Genomic DNA, 19,556 nt, shown 5'->3' on the forward strand with positions numbered 1-19,556 from the left:
AATAAAAATAGAGGCGACTTATATTTCACTTCTAGAAGCAGGGGGAGGAATCATAACACTAGTTTTGGTTTATGGGGCAGTGTTATTGGTCATAGAAATGTGTCATCCTCCAGGACTTGTAGCTAGTATCCCCTGCAAGTTTAGGACTAAGAGAGAAGTCTGGAAGGAGAGTCCGTTGGGTCTCAGCCTTGGCACAGTGAAAAAGGAGTAAGCTAGGGCAGATGAACAAAGCCACTTACAGCTGTAGCATGGGAATGAATTACAGACAGGGGCTGCTTTTCCAAATGCCTCCTTTCCAAACAGCTTGGCCTCATGCTAAGGCTGGCTGTCTCTGACCCTAGGACTGCCATCTTCACAAGGGCTCCTAGTGCTATAATCTTTGCATCGTAAAATGTTCAATAGGGGTGGATTCTGCCCAATTGGGCTGCTTCTGACCAATTTCTTCCTTTGTCCATGTAGAGGCAACAGGGGTCCCTTTCAGTCCAGAAAGGAGCTGGTAGGCCTATTCCTTTCTATGAAGTGGTAATTTTTTGTTTGGGAGATTGGGCAAATGATTACAAAAGAAAGGGACTCTTCCATGTAGTTCTAAAATGCAATTGTCATGCAAGTTCACTATTCTTTGTATGCCTTTAGGTGTATGGTTTTTATGTTTAGGTATACACTGGACTTTATAAAACAAACAAGCTTTTAAAGGTTTAATGTCTACCTCATTTTCACACTACAATTCTGTTATTTTCTGTTTTGATTTTCTATTCTGTATTGTATTATTTTATTTTTCTTCAAGCCACTTTGGATATTTAATAGAAACACAGAATACAATTAATAATAAAAATAAATCCCTCCTATTGATATTTAAATGTGAGAAGAACTGTTGAAGTTTACCTGTAGAAACACGTTGCAAAAGAAACAAAGCACTCAATGCTTTTTTTTTTATTCACTTTTTTTCCCCTTTTGAGACATGGGGCATTGTTTATAACAGCACACAGAAAATTATTTAAAGGACCCATAGGAAGAAGGAAAACACTTTTTAAGTGGTGTTGTCTTTAAGCCTTATTCACAAGTCTTTCTTCATAAAGTTGGTATATTACTCACAGTTTGTATGTTACAATTGTAGATTTATATGGTACTACCATTTCTGCATTTATTATTTAAGGCAATGGCCCTGTTCAGACAACATGCTAAACCCTGCTGGTTAAGGGATTTTGGTTAAGCAGCAGGGTTTAGCGTGTCATGTGCGATGTGTTTTGTAACCAGTCCGACCGTCTTCACTAACCCTGTTCTGCAACAGGGTTAGCGGCTGTAACCCTGGTTTAAGGTGTCATATGCAATCTCCACAGGGTTTATGGGCCGGTATCATAGAGCTAGACGGCAAGAGTAGACTAAATCAGCTACGATGCTCTAGCCGGCAAGCTAGATCTCTGCTGCTGATTCCTGCTGTGCTGCTACGGCCACACCGACTGCCATTTCATGTTTTCGATGCAGAACAGGGCCAGTATGTGTGTGTGTGTGTGTGTGTGTGTGTGTGTGTGTGTGTGTGTTTGTATACATTTTACTTCAAAATTTTAAATGATTTTTAAATTTTCTGGGAAGTGATGTGCAAAAACATGCCACCCGAAGCAAAGCTTTCCAGAGGTCTTCAATAAAATTAGTTTTTCGCCCCCCTTTAATGTTCGCTTTTGCTGCATTGAAGCTGAACTTTGACCAGTGGAGTTGTTAGAAACTATTTTATTCAGCTCTCCCAAGTGATGCCAGCAGCCTTGGGCCTAAGCCATGCAGTAATCCACTACCGGAAAAGGACAAAAGCAAAGTACCAGCTACAAACTGGGCTCTCTTTGCAACGGAAGCCTTCCGTCTGAAGTGGCACACATGTCGATACACGCTTGAGGAAGGCTATTGCTTTGAAGAGAGCAGGGAGCTAGTTAAGCGTGTTTATATTGTAAAAGAACAAAGGTATGGCACACCTATCTTTGCCAAGAAGAAGTAAGAGACTGCATATTTCTCAGGGACCTACAGCAGGACCACCAGCTGAGGGGCAGGTGGAATGTAGTGTGGACAGAGAACTCTAGGATGCCATGGACAATAGGCAGAAGGGGGGAATAGACACCCAGTGGACACAGCAAAATTCTTCAGAATGCTCACTTGAGAGCATCTGTTGAAACTGACCTGGAAAAGGTTATGAAAGCACTTCTTTAGCCTGGGGTGAGAAGACGATGTATCAGGACCTGCCAACTTGTAGATTACTGCTCATTTGCAGCAGATCGACAAGAGTTTTTAACGCCCAATAGTTGGACAAAAGCAACAAAAAGGCTTTTCCTCAACCAAATGAGACCGTTAGAATCCTTGATCAGTAGCAACTTATAGATTTGTCATTATAGGCTTTGACTCCTGAGCAACTATTCTGCGTCTGCTTTTGCCTGTTTGAGCCAATTTGCACCCAGCTCTGGTTGGTGGGCCTTGAGTTTCAACAACAACAACACAAAGTAGATCCCGCAAGCCTGAAGCCTACCCACCACCCCAACTTCACCAAATGTATAAATTCACCAATAAGAACTCAGACACAGGACTTGGAACTTAAGTGTCATGATTTTATCTTCACCTGCTAATACCAAGCCTGTTAAAGAGTTCTAGCCAGAGCTGCTACTCCGTCATCCCCACCTGCTTTCTCCTCAATGAATACTGAGCATCCTCAGTCCTCCCTGTTGTGTATCGCTTTGCCACCTCCAGTGTTTTTTCTAAAAAGACATTTTAGTATGTCTGCAACCTTCCTCTTGTTTCTCAGTGCCCTCTTTGGTCAGCATTTATACCACCGCTGGAGAGAGATCAGCAGGGTAAAGACCAAGCACCTACCTACGCTGTGAATTGTAGATGTAGAGCAAGAGAAGAGCAACAGCGGACACCACGTTTCTGTGTTTTGCAAAGGGACCCAAAATTGAATATAACGTTCAAGCTAGCAAAGCCTGTGCTCAGAATGGACCATGCAAGAGCCCTCAAGAACAGTAACATTCTTAGATGGCAAGAACACAATGTCCATTGTCATTATCTTTAGTGACCACTGCTGTTATCTTTCATGAATGAATTGGTTGAATATTGTATACACTTTTGTTGTCATTTTTTTTACCATTGTTGTATTTCATGAATTAATGGAGTGGCCAATAATCATACACTACTGTAGTTATCTTCAAGGTATGGTTATTAGAGTGCCATAGCTCATTCAGAAAGAATTATGTTTGATTGTTTTCTACGTATGATGTATTCAAGGGTGAAGCCAATTGGGTGTTTTATTTGCACAGCGTGACATATGCATTTCAGCACTGAGAATGTGATTATACAGCATTATCGTTATTAAGCATTATATTTATAAAGAATTATACCAGCTCAGTAATCCACTCTTCACAGTCCGTTCTTGTTTGGTTTATATAAGAACACAATGGATGAAGTTCCAGACAGGAAACATGCAAATGAGAAGATGCGCTGAAAAGCTCCCTCCTGACCCGTACTGATTTTTCCCTCAGTGACACAACTGATTCCCACATGCAAAGTCTATCTTATTCAACCCTTCCAAATGTGTGCAACGTTGATGCAATGTTGAGTGAGTGGACTAGGGGACAATATCTCTGTTTCCAAGTGGAGCTTTATTGTCCAGGAGAATGGATGGATGATGTAAACATAAAACCTTTATCAAACAGTTCTCACGACTGCTTTCACCAGCGATCAGAACGTCAAATTTGGTAGGCTTCTGCCTTCAGACATATGAGAATGTGATCTGCAACACTCTCAACATCAGCCAACATAAGGGGTGGGGAGATTAAACTCACACGTGAGTCATGCTAGAAGCCTCAAGGGTAGATTTTATATAGCCTTTGCGAACAATTTTGTTGTTTTGGCCCATGTTTCAGCAATATTACATTTTATTAGGCCTTTTAAGTTAATTCCAAACCACTGCTGACATCAGCAAGCATCTGTTAAACAATCTTTTCCAGAAGAACACATAATAATAAGAGGGCCAGGTTGCATTCGTTACCAAGCAGTTTGTTTCAAGCTCTCCTATGGAAGACACTCTACAGCTTCTGCATTTCTTCAAGAGTTTAACTTTACTGAGATGCCCTCTATTGACTGCAGTTTGATTTACACCCCTTACAAGAAAATGAAACTCACTCTCAATGCTATCTTAGACATGTCTACTCAAGATACATAGGCCCTATTGAATTCAGTAGGCTTACTCCCAGCTAAGTGAATAGAGTCTATATTTACTAGTCTATATTTTAGTTTTAATGCCCCCTACCCCAGTTGGTTTTCCCCCTCCCCCCGTCTGTTACTGTGATTTTAGATTGTAAGCCATATGGCAGATTATCTTGTTTTGTTTTATTCTGTACAGCACCATGAACATTGATGGCGCTTTATAAATAAATATTATTAATAATAAGGATTACAGCCTCAGACCGATATAATGAGAGGCGACTTACAAAGCTCAGAGTTAACTACTGCAGTAACAATGCAAAGACCATCATGGTATTCAAGCCAAGTTCACGTCTTGCCTCTATATACAAAAGTAACTTATTTTAAATGAATGAAAGGTAAACGACAACATTTTGCAAGGACTTTCTGGCATTCTCCATTTTATTTAGAAACCCACTTCCAGAGTTCCAGTAAAATACAAATACATGACTTTGCCAATGTCAGATCATGGTTGCTGTGGACGACAGCCCATAAAGCATCCACCATAAGAGGATGGCATCTTCTTTTCAACTCCCCAATTCTTACAACTGGTGTACATTAAATGTAAACAGAAAAGAGCATTATCAGAGCAAGACTTACACTAGTCCTGCTGAAGCCCCCCCCCCCATACCTGTCCCCCAACAGAGGTAAACTGCAGATGGACCTGCCTCCTAACTCTAATGTGCACCTAACATAGAATCCCTTTTGTCCTGGTGCTGCTCCCCAGTAAGTTGCAGTACATATGTGCAAAGCACATCTGCAGCTATGAAGCCCAGACAACTCCTCTTCCCATTTTTGCTGTGCCAAAGTGTAAGCTAGAACATGAACCTAAAGCACAAATTTACACACGAGTTGGTATGCCTGAAAACAGCAAGACTGGCGGGTAAGTTGTTCAACTTGCTATTTCAAGAGGCAAACTTGAAGAGGCAGTGTTGCTTACTTATACTGACTATCCAGGCCCTGCAGACGATCAGATGTAGTGGACAGCAGGGTCTCTTGCACCTTTAATAGTTGCTCAGATGATGTTTTTTATCTCCACCTGACTAGGACATGAGCCGATTGTGTCAAAGCAGTTACTTAAAGGTACAGTAGCCAGGTCTCCAATAGTAGTTGGTTGCCCTAATCGTGAAGGATATCAAGGCTTCACTCCAAGTAAGTATTGACTTGATGTGAGGTCCACACAGGACCTGCTGCTCCTGGTATATCCATAAAAGGGAAGAGACGGCTTGTGCAAACATACCCTCACACACTCAACATCATCCCATGTTAGTGCAGAAGATTGCATTTACGGGGGCAACTATATGGTCATGGACCTTTATAGCAGAGTAGTAGTGGCTAATGCGAAGTCACATTGATAAGTGGCATTAATCAGGCATCATTACAGTGTAAAAATATGCTCTTTAGACTGTGTAGAGCATCTGCCCATAGCCAAGTTTAATACATGCCTACAGTTGAATTCACTACATGGTGTATTACAGAGGAGAGGGGGAACAGCAATAGTCAGGTTAGAAACAACCAGATTTCTCTACAACACACTAAGCCTTCTTGCAGAGTAGTGGCTATCAAATTAACATTAGTCAGAATCCCATTAGGGAGAGCGCAGATCATTCAATTAAAGGCAAATGGCATCCCGCAAAGGTGTTTGTAGGTTTCTGCTAAAGGGTACTCAACCGGTTTCAGACATCACTCCATAAAATCAAAAGGGTTACCATGTCTTAGATCATCCCTTCCGCAAAACAAATACAGAATTTTCTAGGCACACCTTACTTCCAAGAGTCCTAACAAAGAGTCTTGTCAGTCTGGATTCTCCATCTAGATGGAAACATAACCACCAAGCACTTTGGGTGGGAAGAGGTCTTGGGCAAGGACAGTGCTGGCCAGTTTCTGTGGGAGGCTTCCCTAGCCTTTGATGACTGCAATGGGCCTCAGTTTAATGGCTTTCTTGCTGATGCCAGCGGCATGGCAGGTATTCACCACATCCGTCACATTCTTATACGATTCAGGTGCCTAGGAAAAATGAGACGTAGGAGAGAGTTAACAGGAGACTTTTTCTATACCAATAATTAAAATAAGTATTTCAATTCCACACCTTGAGGCAGCTTACGTGGCTCTAAATACAAATGGATATTCATACAATGAATACAAGTGGAAATATTTTTTTTTAAAAAAATTGTAACTGAATTGCACCTTAAACTAATCAAAATTGCTCAGCCATCCTTGATGTAATCTTAGGTAAGCTCTCCAAATGTGCTCTTAAAAAGGAATGTCTTCCTTTGCTTTCTAAAAGCCTCAACACTTGGGTTAATGAGAGTTTATATTAGCAATATATTCAACAAAGTGGGTGCCACCCCTGAAAAGGTCTTTCATCTTCCTACAACAGTTCCCTCCATAAATAGGTCTTCAGCAGGTCTGCGCTAGCCAGTCTTAAAGGACAGGGAGATCATTCGTTTAATTTTCTATTATTCAGTTCATGTCAGACTAGATTGTCCCCTTTTTAATAGATGTTCAATACATCTCCCTTTCTTCTTTTAAGACATTATCTAGAGCTAGCAAAATAAATAATTGGAGGGAAGTGTGCAATGTATATAGCAATTCACTTGCCTGCTATACAGATACAAAAGAGTTCTTAACAATGACATGAAAAACAAGTTGTCCCCAAATAAGCAAAGGGCAAAGAAACAGGGGATTCTTCCAGACTTGAGTTTCAGATTCGGATAAAATGTACTGTCCTCATTTGATGTTGGATGTCAATACCTCACTGGGAGAGGAAGTACACCCCAGAAGTGCATTCCCCAAAAGAAAGCGTTTAAATGGCTTACTTCTTCCATGACCAGTTTAGGGGAAGCAACACGGATCGCAATTCCCATGTCTGCCAACTTGTCCAATACATCCTGGAAATCCAAATTGCGCCGAGATTTGGCACGGGACAACGCACGGCCCTGTAGGACAATGTTATTCTTTTAGTTACTACAGTAAACTGTGACTGAAGCAAATGTTGACGACAGGCATAAAGAGAATGTCAGTTACGTGTCGCTATATCTTAAACAACACATACTGCTGCTTCTACACCTCTTGGTCCTACATTCTTCCTCATTACGTCACCTTAAGTGAAATTACAGCTATTGGGGACTCATGACTCCATTCTTGCCGGTTTCGAGATCCCAGCGGAATCAAACTCTAACCCTTCAGGAAACACTGGGCTTTCTCTGGTGACAAACCTATAGTCTACATGACAGAATAGCCAACCTTTCAACATTAGGTTTTCTAAACCTATTATGTAGAAGACACACATTCAAGCAACTCCAGCTTGTCATGTCACAGCACTGTAGTGGCTTGAAAAGCTGCACTATCCAAAATTCACACAACTGTTTAAAAGTATAGAAGACTGATGTTCTATACTTTTTCAACAACACCTAAGGTTTGTTTATCCCCCATACTGTTGCCATTTCACGTTAGAGAAAGGAAGTGTTCTGAAGTCAAGGTATGCTTCACAGGCATACCTGGGGATAATAGGATGAATGAACACACACAGGTATCCTTGAAAATGCTGCACATTACAGTCATGACATGTCTCTGAGAGCTCCATTAGACGAGCATTTTAGTGCACGCTCGTTATTGGGCACACATGTTTTTTCACAGGTCCCCTCTCATGACGATGTCTGCCTCCCGTGCGCCTCCTGGCCCTTCTAGCCTTCTTCGTGCAACAAAAAAAACACCCTCGTAAGTCCGACTTATTTTAAAGATGGAACTTGCCGCTAACTCCTGCAGTTTGCAAGAGAAGCAATGGGATCAAAACGACCCACCAAATGGGCCACATGCAAGTTGTTTACTTCCTCTTTCAAAAGAGGAAGCAATGAGCGACAAACGCACGGGTGGAGAAGCGACAGTAAGCAAACACGATTTCCCCCTGTGTGATGACGCTCTATGCCTCATACAAATGTGAAGTAGGAAGCACATGAGCCAGAGAAATCCAAAGGTCTTTGCTACTCACCGCTCCGTGGCAGGTAGTGCCAAAGGTTTCAGTCATCCCTTGATCTGTGCCAGTAAGGACATAGCTGCAGGTTCCCATTGTTCCACCAATCAATACTGGCTGGCCAGTCAACTGCAGACATAACACAAAAGAGACGCTGAGTCAAAATGAGAGGCACTCTGAAGTCACAAGAACATACGCACTACTGATTCGTATTAATCCACTTACTCAAGGTGGATTAATTCCCATTAGCAGCTCCAGGAAATCAGAGAAAGAAGGACAACGAAGCAGGAATGGGGTTGGAAATCGCAACACAGCACAAGAGTAATACATCAGCCATTGAGTGGGAACGTAAAACCTGAGTACAACAGAATAAAACCTTCCCTGACAAAAGGAAGGTTGTGTAGGTGTACGCGTGAGGGTACATCAGAACAGTGCACAAACACACCCCAAATTGTAGGAAGAGAGCCCAATAGGTGGAGGTCCATTCCGGGGACATGGGATAACCAATTATTATTCCCCATAACTGCAAGTGGTAATAAGAAAAGATAACACAGCCAACTCGTACTTGGTAGTCCACAGCTATGAGGGGGTGGTGAGGGGGGAAAGCTCTGGTTGATCCTTTCCTGTGCACCAACAGGGTCCGCTCTTTTCCATCCACTACGTGCTGCTCCACTTTGGCGATGTTGTGAGACACATCATAGATCACGTGCAAATCCAGATCATCAGGGGTGGTATTGAAGACTTTGGCAAATGCCTAGAAGACATTATAGACAAACAAGGTGGCCCTGAGAAAAAAGGCTTCAGGGCCTTGGGAGGGAGGGAGGCAACAGGAACAGGTTGTTTCTGAAAAGAGGTACTTAAGAACATAAGAGGGGCCCTGCTGGATCCATCTAGTCCAGCATTCTGTTCACACAGTGGCCGACCAGCTGTCGACCAGGGAACAACAAAGCAGGAGACAAATGCAACAGCACACTTCTGCCCATGTCCCCCAGCAACTGGTGTATGTGGGCTTACTGCCTCGGATACTGGAGGCAGCACATAGCCATCAGGACTAGTAGCCACTGATAGCCTTCTCCTCCAGGAATTTATCCAGTCCCCTTTTAAAGCCATCCAAATTGGTGACCATCGTTACATCCTGCGGTAGCGACTTCCATAGTTTAACCATTGGCTGTGTGAAGAAGTCCTTCCTTTTATCTGTCCTGATCCTCCCACCAATCAGCTTCATGGGATGACCCTGGGTTCTGGTATTATGAGAGAGGGAGAAAAATGTTGCCCTATCCATATTCTCCACACCATGCACAATTCTGTAAACCTCTATCATGTCTCCCCTTACGTGGTTGCAGCTTGCTGGTTTGGGCTGATGGGAGTTGGAGTCCAAAACATCTGGAAGGCACCAAGTTGGGGAAGGCTGTACTAGAGAGTTATGGGGAAGGCGGCTATAATTGCACCAGTGCTCAGCCAAGACTCCATGTTTTGTTTTGCAAAAAGGAAGCTCACCTGCCTAGTGAGGAAAGTCATGGAGGAACGATTGACCCAAGCATAGTTTCCAGCTGCTGCCATTCCCTTCAAGTAATCTTGTCCCTCCTGGGACGCAATCCTGGCACATGCCAGCTGGCGGTCGTTCACGACGATCTTGTCCCGTTTCATAGCTTTCTCCATAGCCACCAGGGCATCTAAGAGGAAGAAAGGCCAAAGTCCTCAAATTCAGTGCAAGCCCTTGACAAATCAAGCTGCACCAGCAGGCCCTAAGGATACCTGCAGATTCTCCACACGTAAATCAGATGCATGAAGACTGTGCATTATTCCCCAGTGGACGTCTGCAAGCAAGACCGGGTCCTGTTTAATATCCAGGACAAAAACACAAAAATGAGCCTTTAGATTATACCTGTAGCTACTTGGTGGCCCAGGCCTCTGCTGCCGCTGTGGATCATCACACACACTTGCCCCTTGTGGTCTATGCCCATCTTCTTGGCAGCATACTCATTATAAATGTCATCCACCACCTGGATCTCAGCGTAATGGTTTCCGGCTCCCAAAGTCCCCAGCTGTCAAGACAGAACAGGAGAGTTCAGCTACAAACTGAGCAGACACCGAGAGGAAGCAAAGCAGAAGAACTGAGGCTCCCATTAGAAAGGCCGAGGCAATGGCCTGCCAGTCTTTAACAGCAGGGGTGGGCAGGAAGATGTTTTGTGCTTTAACTCCCAGCATTCCTCACCACTATAGCCAACGGTCAGGAATGCTGGGAGTTGAAGCCCCAGCCAGCATAGCTGCTGGCAGACGCTTCTGGTAGTTGAAGTCCAAAACATCTGGAGATCTGTTTTCTGCCCATCTTTGCTTTATACCACACTGTATATCAATAGAGGAAAAGGATTTGGCAAGAAACATGAAGTCTAGCTGAGCACAGGCTGTACTGAACTGCAAAATACTTGTTCCAGCTTAAAACTATATGAATAACTTTCCTTGTTGCAACACACTAAAGATCCATGTAGTCCTACAAACATCTTCAACTATACCTAGACAGATGCCTCTGGAAAGTACTTTAAGGAGAGTATCTCCATTTACCAGACGTTGAGGAAGGGTTTTTATTTAGGTATCTGAGCCATTTTCAGAATAACCCTCCCCGCAAAGTGGCATACAACAAGGCAAGCTAAAGTATTAAAATAAATATAGATTCAATCAAGCAGCACATTAATGATTAAAACATGCAAAATTCAAAGCGAAATGTAAAACCTGAGTACAACAGAATAAAACCTTCCCTGACAAAAGGCAGACTGAGATAAAATGGTCTTAAAGGCCCATCTAAACAGTGACAGGGAGGGAGCTGAACTATTCTGGAGGAAGGACTTCCATAAATAAGGGGCCACCACTGAAAAGGTGCTGCTGCTGCATCTGTACATGGAGGTTCCATTTGGAAACTATTCCAATCCTCCTCCCCAACCCCAAATCACCAAGTTAAACACCTTGTGGCAATTAATCCCATAAGGTGATCATGCCTCCAACATGCTAACAAAATAATACACCATAGTGTTTCTTCTTTCAGGAAATTCCTTGATACTATTTAAACACCAGGATGTGGGACACATCGTAGTTCTTTTGAGAACCAAGACTACCAACTACTCCAACAGTTTAGATCAGAATCTGTAGTCAACCTTAATTTTCCTTGCATGTTACCACTCTACTGAAATCAACCCCTGAACACGACATTGTGACTGGTGACCACCTACCTGAGGCAACCCCCTCTTTTTAGCCCTTGCGGAGACTTTATTTGGATCAGCTTGCAGCATCCTCCCATATTCTTCACAGTGCTCTTTATCCTCGGCCCAGGCATAGCCTTCTCGTAGGGACCAGTCCACCCCCATCTCCAGAGCTTCCTCCAAATCCCTGGGGGGTGAGAAACAGAGCCTTCCATTAAGGATCCCAAAGGCAAAATACAGGACAGGATGTAGCAATGACTCACTGCAGCAACTTGCCACACAATCATATCACTGCTAAGGCAGCAAAAGAAGACATACACGCATTCCCCCAGAAATGTTAGTGCACTTTTCAGATACAAGCTCAAGAAAAGGCCTGTAATCACGGCTATTTTCAGAGAAATCAGCATACCTAGTTAGCTATGACACAGCCCATTGCATCAAGAGCCCTCCCAAGCACTTGTGCTGCTCCACCACCAGTCCCTCTCCTTCCCTAACAAAGAAAGTGCTAGATAGAATTGGAGTCTACACCCTCGCACTAGAGAGGAAGAAGGAACTTTGGAAGTTTCCCCCTCGCTTGCTGTGGAGCAAGTGTTTAAGGCAGGTGTAGGTGCCCTCCAGATGTTTTGAACCACAAACTCCTACCTTTGACCCTGCTGGCTGGAGCGGATGAGAATTGAACGCCAAAACATCTGGAGGGCACCAGGTTGCCTACCTCTGGTTTAAGGGGCTGGCAAGTATAAGGGTGGCTCTAGAGAAGACAAAGGGTGCCTGAGTGCAAGAACAGCAGTGGAAAATCTCACCTTTTACCAGTGGTTGTGGATTTTGGGGATCGGCAGGACTGATTTACCCAGTCCTTGCCTGTATGCAGTTTTCCTTCCCTTCCTGTTTACCTATGAGCATTAGGATCAGCCATGCCTGAACTACTTGCCAATTCCATTGAAGCAGAGGAGCCTGTTGCAGTTATCTAGTGCAGGGGTGGTTAACTTGCAGCCCTCAAGATGTTTTGGCCTACAACTCCCACAATCCCTGACCACTGGCCATACTAGCTAGGGTCGATGGGATTTGGAGGCCAAAACTTCTAGCAGGACCGCAACTTGCCCATCCCTGATCTAGTGGATTATGTTCCCCCATCATTTCTTTGGGCACCAAAATGTTTGAATGTGTGAACTGAGTCACAAGCACCCAAACCAGCAACAGTGGCTTGGCAGAAATGTGAAATCCAGGAGCAGCTGTAATGACCATGTCCTGAGAAAGGGAATTTAAAATGAGGCCTCCAAGTTGGGAGCCTAGGCACCCACAGTCAGGCACCTATTTCTGCCTTAAGCACTTGCTCCACTGCTAGATTCTTACTTCTAAGAACTCTGCTTGTTTGACACTAGACAGATAAAACAATTTAAGATTTGAAACTCATGGGTACAGCATTAACAAACATGCAGGCATTTATTTTTTCTCCCTTGCCAGCATCTCAACCAAATGCTTCCGTTGGAGAAAATAAAAGAGTTTATTCTTACTTGGCATTCATGGGAATGACTCCCTTGGATCCCACACCAACAGGAATGTGGTCAAACATGGCCTGTGCAAGCTGCTCCTTCACTGGTTGGACATCACACTCATCGAGGTTGGTACGCAGCAACCGTACCCCACAGTTGATGTCAAAGCCTACACCACCTGTAGGAGTTAGCACAACACACCCTTCAGGACTCAGTTCAGTAAGCCACACACACAGCTGTTAGTACTATGAACAGAGAACAAATTAACTGCAACGATCAAATGTGTTATAAGAGCAGCTACAGTTAGATCTTGAATACCAAACTGACATATATTGCCAACTGGGGCAAGTATAATCTCTTCTGACAGCATTTGATGGATCTTTTGATTAAGAAAGCAGAATATGCAGATTTCCTAAGGGTTCTTTCAGGCCTTTGTTACATTTGAACAATATACACTTATTACTCCAAGGCAAGCTTAATCGGTCCTAAATATCTAAAGCTCATTTCAGGGCAGATTTTTTTAAAAAATAAATTATTACAACTTACAATTACTGCATATTAAACTCTTATGAAGCATGGATTTCAAAGACTGCATTATTGCTAAACTCTTATGAAGCACGGATTTCAAAAAGACTAACGAGCAAATAAAGTTACTGACATTGGCCAAAAGATATTCTGGGACCACTCTCAGTTTTAAATTGTCAGGGAAGGAATTGATAAGTCCTTTGAAAGTGTGAGAAACATCTCTAAAGTGGCTTCCATATTGTGTAACTTGCTCCCATGCTAGTTTTCCAACAGGTGAAAATGTGGTTTTTGTTTTTTGAAATACATTTAATTGGCCAAGTGTTATTTATGTGAATTCACCTGGCTGTGCTTTTATTTTGCGGTGTGGTTTTTAACATTCTGGCCATTTTTTTTGGTTAGACTTTTACTGATTTTGGTTTCTGCAGTATCATTCTTCTACGGCAGAAAATGGTAGAAAGTTTTAAAACGCAAAGAGACATGTTTATCCCTCTTTAAGAGCAAGAGCAAAAGTCTGCATTTCCTCAAAAGCTAGAGTAGTGCTGGAAACATCCAAGTGGTCTATAGAGGCCCAAGAATACGCTGCTTAGGAACTATAGGCTATTTGACAATTTACTTATGATCCATCTACAATGTAGCTTCATCTGAAGAATACTGTGAAAATAAATTTTGCTTTCACAGCTGGTTTTCATACACATAAATCTCAAGGCTCTCTCTTAGCACAAATGATGTTAGATTTAAAAAGCCCATACCTGGGGATACCACTGCTTCTGGATCATTCATGTCAAAGGCAGCCATGTTACCAATGGCAAATCCATAGCCGGAATGGACATCAGGAAGCCCTATCGATCTCTGAAGCATATTTTAAAAAAAGAAAGGCAACCAGTCAGTCTTAATATGGGAATGAATGAGGTTTCTATGACATTAAGCTCTGCCTGCTCTGCCTCAGGCCCATGGAAAAGTGTGAAAAAAATCCAAAAACTTTTGTTTTTAAGCAGGACAGCTGTAGATATATGAAGGGAAGTTCACAAATGTAGATACTAGTAAGGGTAAGTTGCAAGTAGATGCATTGGTTCTTTCCAGAAATTAGTGGTGAATATAGACATCCAGATTGCTTGAGTTTACATAGCAATCAGCTGTCCTGACAGGTCAGTTTAATGATGTTTGAGAGCATTCTAAGAACGGAAAGGCTATTGCTACCAATGCAGCTAGCACCCCACTACAAGATAGAATCCAAGTGTGCCATCGCTTCCTATGGGACATCTATTGTGAAAGAATGGGCCTCAGATAAAGGGACAAGTCCTCAAAGGAGTCACTCACATGAATAATGCCAGGCAGCGCAGCTACATTGCCAATTTGCTTCATGGCTGGCAGGAAGCCACCAGCACCTGAAAAAGAAAGATGAGGAGGAGTTGCAAAATTACTTCCCTTTCCTATTAAAAGAATCTGTGGTTATACTCGACTGTAGACATAATTACGTTTACCTTCCTTCAGGTCTTGCATGTCTGTGTTACAAAAACTGACAACTGCATTGTGAAGCGCTACATCAGGGGTCCTCCCCCCATAGTGGCACTAGGTACCATGACGCCTGCAGGGACTTCCAACAGCACCCATAAAGCTCTCCCCTCCCTGCCTCCTTAAAAAAATAAAATGTTATGGCAGTCTTCTTTCTCTCCCTTTGTAGCCTCTAGTCTTGCTCTTTTTTTGCCCCTCTACCCCTCTGCCTTGCTGTTTCCCCCTCCCACCCAGCATTTAGCCTCACGATTTCTCTCCCCACCTCTCTTTACCTCATTTTGACTACCCAGGCCTCCATGGCAACCAACCATGGCAACCTCCATGGCTCCCGAAGTGGTCTTCTATCACTTTGGTGCTTCAAGAGCTCCATTGGCTGCTAGGGTGCGCTACGAGGTCTTGTTGACCATGTATAAAGCCCTGCATTGCTTGGGTCCTGGATACCTGAGCACTTGCCTTTCTCCAGTGTTTCACCATTGGCAGACTCACTCTCAGGAGCAGGGTGTCCTGATGGTTCCCCGCTACAAATTGGAATGTGCCGGGGCCAGGGCTTTTTCAGTGGCTGGCCCCTGGTTATGGAACAATACGCCACTGGAAATTTGACAGGCTCCCACTTTTAATTGCTTCAAACGCCTTTGTAAGGCGTTTTTATTTTCACAAGAGTTTGGGGAGGGGGTGGTTTAAATTGGGGTTGAGGGCTTTTAATGGTTTGAGGGTTTTAATGGAATTGTTGTAATGTGGGTTGAGGGTTTTAATGGAATTGTTTTATGTGTTATTGTAAAGCGCCTCGATGCCAGAAATGGTGAGGTGGCGCTATAAAAATGCTTTAAATAAAATAAATAATAAATAAATTATGTGACTAGTCACATGCTCCACGCAAGCCATTTTGTGCTAGTGCCCACAGCAGTTTCTCAAATTCCCAAATGTGCCCATGGGTCCAAAAAGGTTGGGGACCTCTGCACCATGTAGGTCAAGCACAACTCCTAAAAGCATATCTTTTTAAACAAGCCTTCCCTGGATGGTAGCTTATTCTGGTTTTATGTGATTTTAAAGCTTTAAACTGGTTTTTATGATTTTAGTTGTAAACTGCCCAGAAAGCTTAGGCTATTGGGCAGTATAAATCTATAATAAATAAATAAGATGAGATGTGACAAAAAACACTCACTGATGTTTCAAAATTAAAGGGTATAAGGCTTTGTTTCAATGCATTTAAGATCCCTTTGGCTTGCCACAAAGTACTAGCAAAAGTTAAGCAAGCAGAATTAAGCAATACAACATTACATTGTTTTCTGCTCCAAAACCAAGCATGCTCCATAAAATAAAGCATTCTTAATTTTTATTTTGATACATTGAGAACAGAGGGAACATTTACATACAGTCCCCTAAATACTTTTCTTCAGTTAAGATTAATTCTACAGTGCCTGAGCATTAACGAGCCCTGAAGTCCAATTGTATTGTATTGATTCATCAAAGGAGAAGCAAGCTAGTTTGGAGTTGGGATTCCAGGCTAACATAAATAAATGAGATTGGGTGGCAACAGCATAAACATACCTCCACCTCGGCATGAATTCCTTAACTCTTCAAACATTAACTTCTCTAAAGGATCATTCACGTAGAATACACCCTCTACCTAGAGACAGACAGAAGAATGAGGAAATGGAAGAAAAATGCATCACGCTCAGTACTACATTCAGACAGAAGGCAGAAAATAACTGTATCTAGTAGACTACATGACATTTTCACAAATATGCCTCTTTTAAAAGTTACTCTTAGTAATTTTTAGATGGCCCAAAATTAGGAAACTAATAAAGCTTCTTTGAAGATGAGTTACAGAGGTTGACTTCCCAATAACCAGAAATTTGAATCATGGAAAAGAATATATATTTTAATCCACATATGGCACCAGTGTTGCGGTCGTGGCTTTAGCTAGCAATCTTCTGTTAGAGCTCAATAAGGAGATCTGTATCCTAAGTAGATTATCTGAGCCTTTGATGCCATCCATCATAACATATTGATGTTGCAGTACTGAGGGTGCTCTTGAATGGTTCAGCTCCTTCTTGAGAGAGTGCTTCTAAAATAGAAAGGGCCATAACATCTCCCCAGACCTTCCTTGTGGGGTCCTACAGATCCTCATCTTATTTTCCCTCTGCACAATGAATGCATCATGCTGCAGGGTAAGACTGTGGACAATATCTGAAGGTGAAGCTGCCATCATGCTAATGATACTCAATGCTGCGATCTTTCGTGCTGACGCAGGTTCTGCAATCTGAGACTTCGTTCATTGTTTAGCTGCTACGGGGAGGCTGGATGCAGGAGTTACGAGAAGCAGAGTAAAGCCGAACCTAAAATATTGAATCAAAGCAAGCCTAAAATGCAGAAGGCTGGCAGCCCTTTCTCCACAGCAGGAGATACAGTAACATCCATCAGTGCATAGAACCCAGAGTAAACCAGCCTCAATTACACTGTATGTGAGAAGCCATTCTCGTCCCCTCCCCCACACGCGCGGGGAGCCGCTGGTGATATTCATTCGTGAGGTGGCACTCTGCACGTGCTCAGGGGAAGCCTTAACTATTCGTTCTCGTGCTCCCCCATTAAAGAGGTTCTGGGACTCAAATTAATCTGGCACAACCCCCCACCCGACTCACGTTCATGTTGGGCACGAAGCCCTTCTTGATGCGCCAGCAGTTCTTGTCCAGCTTATCCAGGTACTGGAGCTCGTCATTGTAGCTTCTGCTCATGACGACGACGTTCGGGATCCCGAGCCGGTCCCGGTACCTTTCGCTGACCCCGTATGGCTAAATTCAGCCACATATACACGCGCCGCGTTCAGCGCCAGTACGGAAGCCGAAGAAGCTGCGCGCAATCTTCCTCAAGACCACTGGGGGGAAATATTCCTAGACGGGCCAGGAAGTTGTACGGCATCCACAGAGGCTCAAAATTCGTCAGTCCGCTTCCTTTTCTCTCCCAACTTCTGCCAACAGACCCGAGTGACTATTCTAGCAGCGCCGCCTAGTGCCTACTTAAGGCAACGCGTTGAATCACGCTAGCGTGGAGCGGACGGAGCTTGGGAGGATGGGAAGTGGCCATGTGTCCTTTTTTCTTCTTCTTCTTCACAGGACAGTCCTCTGTTTTGAAGTAAGCGCCTGGACGGCATACTGAATAAGGCACACAGGTCACAGTTGTCCACCTGATGGTGAGATGTACTATATTTCTATTTAAATTGCAGTAATTATTTCTATATTTGCATCTTTACATTATTTTATTTATTTATTTATTTATTTCACTTGTATACCGCCCGCATAGCCAGGGCTCTCTGGGCAGTTTACAGAAATTCTAAAATTAAGATAAAAACGAGTATACAAAATTTAAAATTCTAAAACACAGAACATACACACATAAAGCATTAAAAACCGTTAAAAATGAAATATGTGGGTGATTAAGATGTGCCGCTATATGCCTGGGCAAAGAAGAAAGTCTTAACCTGGCGCCGGAAAGATAGCAGCGTTGGTGCCAGGCGAGCCTCGTCAGGGAGATCGTTCCATCGTCTGGGGGCCGCCACCGAAAAGGCCCTGTCCCTTGTTGCCACACTCCGAGCCTCTCTTGGAGTAGGCACCCGGAGGAGGACCTTAGATGTTGAACGTAGTGACCGGGTATATTCACGTCGGGAGAGGCGTTCCATCAGGTATTGTGGTCCCAAGCCGTGTAAGGCTTTATAGATCAAAACCAGCACCTTGAATTGGGCTCGGAAACATACAGGCAGCCAGTGCAAGCGGACCAGAGCAGGTGTTATATGGTCGAACCTTCTGGTTCCCGAAATCAATCTGGCCGCTGCATTTTGCACGAGCTGCAGCTTCTGAACCGTCTTCAAAGGCAGCCCTACTTAGAGTGTATTGCAGTAATCTAACTTGGAGGTTACCAGAGCATGGACAACTGAAGCCAGGTTATCCTTGTCCAGATAGGGGCGTAGCTGGGCCACCAACTATGCAGATTTTATATGCACCAAAATCTGCATATAAATAATATATGCAGATTTTATGCAAATCGGTGTCTTCTTTGTTGGTGATGAATGTTCCCTTTTCTTGGCAACTCACAAATGGGCACCCCAGTGGAAAAATAAGCAAAACATAAGAATTTCACCAGTAAGAAAGCTTTTAATTAGAGCTGTTGCCTAATTAAAGAAATTGTTGTAGATTGATTGGATTTATATGAGTCAATTGTTTAATTAAGCAATGAGATCTGTAAACAAAACAATAGGACAACATTCTTAGTTAAAAAAGCAAAACAAAAATAACCATGCTAGTCCATAAGGAATAAATCTAGAGTTGAGCGATACTTTTATCACAGGGATGTGCAGAACCTCTATCAGCCTGATGCAGAATTCCATTTTGTAAAAGCTCTCTGGCCCTGCCCACTTTCTAGTGGTGGGTGGAGCCAAAGACAAATGGGTGTGCCCAAATACCACTATATTATTGCTTAAAGACAGTAACTAAACCTTAGGAGAGGCGGTTCAACATTTTAGAAAGGGGAGAAGACTTTGTGGGGTTTGGAGAAAAGGGAGTGGGGCTATGGAAAGGGGGCATGGTCATGTGGGAAACCTGAGGGTGAGACTTGAACTTCACCATATGGAAAAGAGGACAGGGCTCCTGTATC

The 19,556-nt window shown here is 43.2% G+C and overlaps 1 protein-coding gene across 2 annotated transcripts; it reads right to left on the minus strand.

The window, feature by feature from the left end:
- Positions 1 to 4,587: 4,587 nt before the first annotated feature.
- Positions 4,588 to 17,746, minus strand: RTCB (RNA 2',3'-cyclic phosphate and 5'-OH ligase). 2 transcript variants are annotated; one of them, XM_063133444.1, is made up of 12 exons: positions 17,552 to 17,746; positions 16,458 to 16,536; positions 14,715 to 14,782; positions 14,147 to 14,246; positions 12,894 to 13,050; positions 11,413 to 11,569; positions 10,074 to 10,233; positions 9,686 to 9,861; positions 8,754 to 8,942; positions 8,207 to 8,317; positions 7,035 to 7,154; positions 4,588 to 6,222 (listed from the first exon to the last, which is right to left on the minus strand). In XM_063133444.1, exons 1-12 carry the CDS (start codon positions 17,642 to 17,644, stop codon positions 6,115 to 6,117), a joined length of 1,518 nt encoding a protein of 505 aa, XP_062989514.1. In that variant the 5' UTR covers positions 17,645 to 17,746; the 3' UTR covers positions 4,588 to 6,114. The 2 variants fall into 2 exon arrangements, with proteins under 2 accessions (XP_062989514.1, XP_062989515.1); XM_063133445.1 differs by having other exon boundaries at positions 16,458 to 16,532; positions 17,548 to 17,745.
- Between the last annotated feature and the right edge of the window lie 1,810 nt (positions 17,747 to 19,556).

Source organism: Elgaria multicarinata, chromosome 9, assembly GCF_023053635.1.
Source record: "Elgaria multicarinata webbii isolate HBS135686 ecotype San Diego chromosome 9, rElgMul1.1.pri, whole genome shotgun sequence".
NCBI lineage: Eukaryota > Metazoa > Chordata > Lepidosauria > Squamata > Anguidae > Elgaria > Elgaria multicarinata.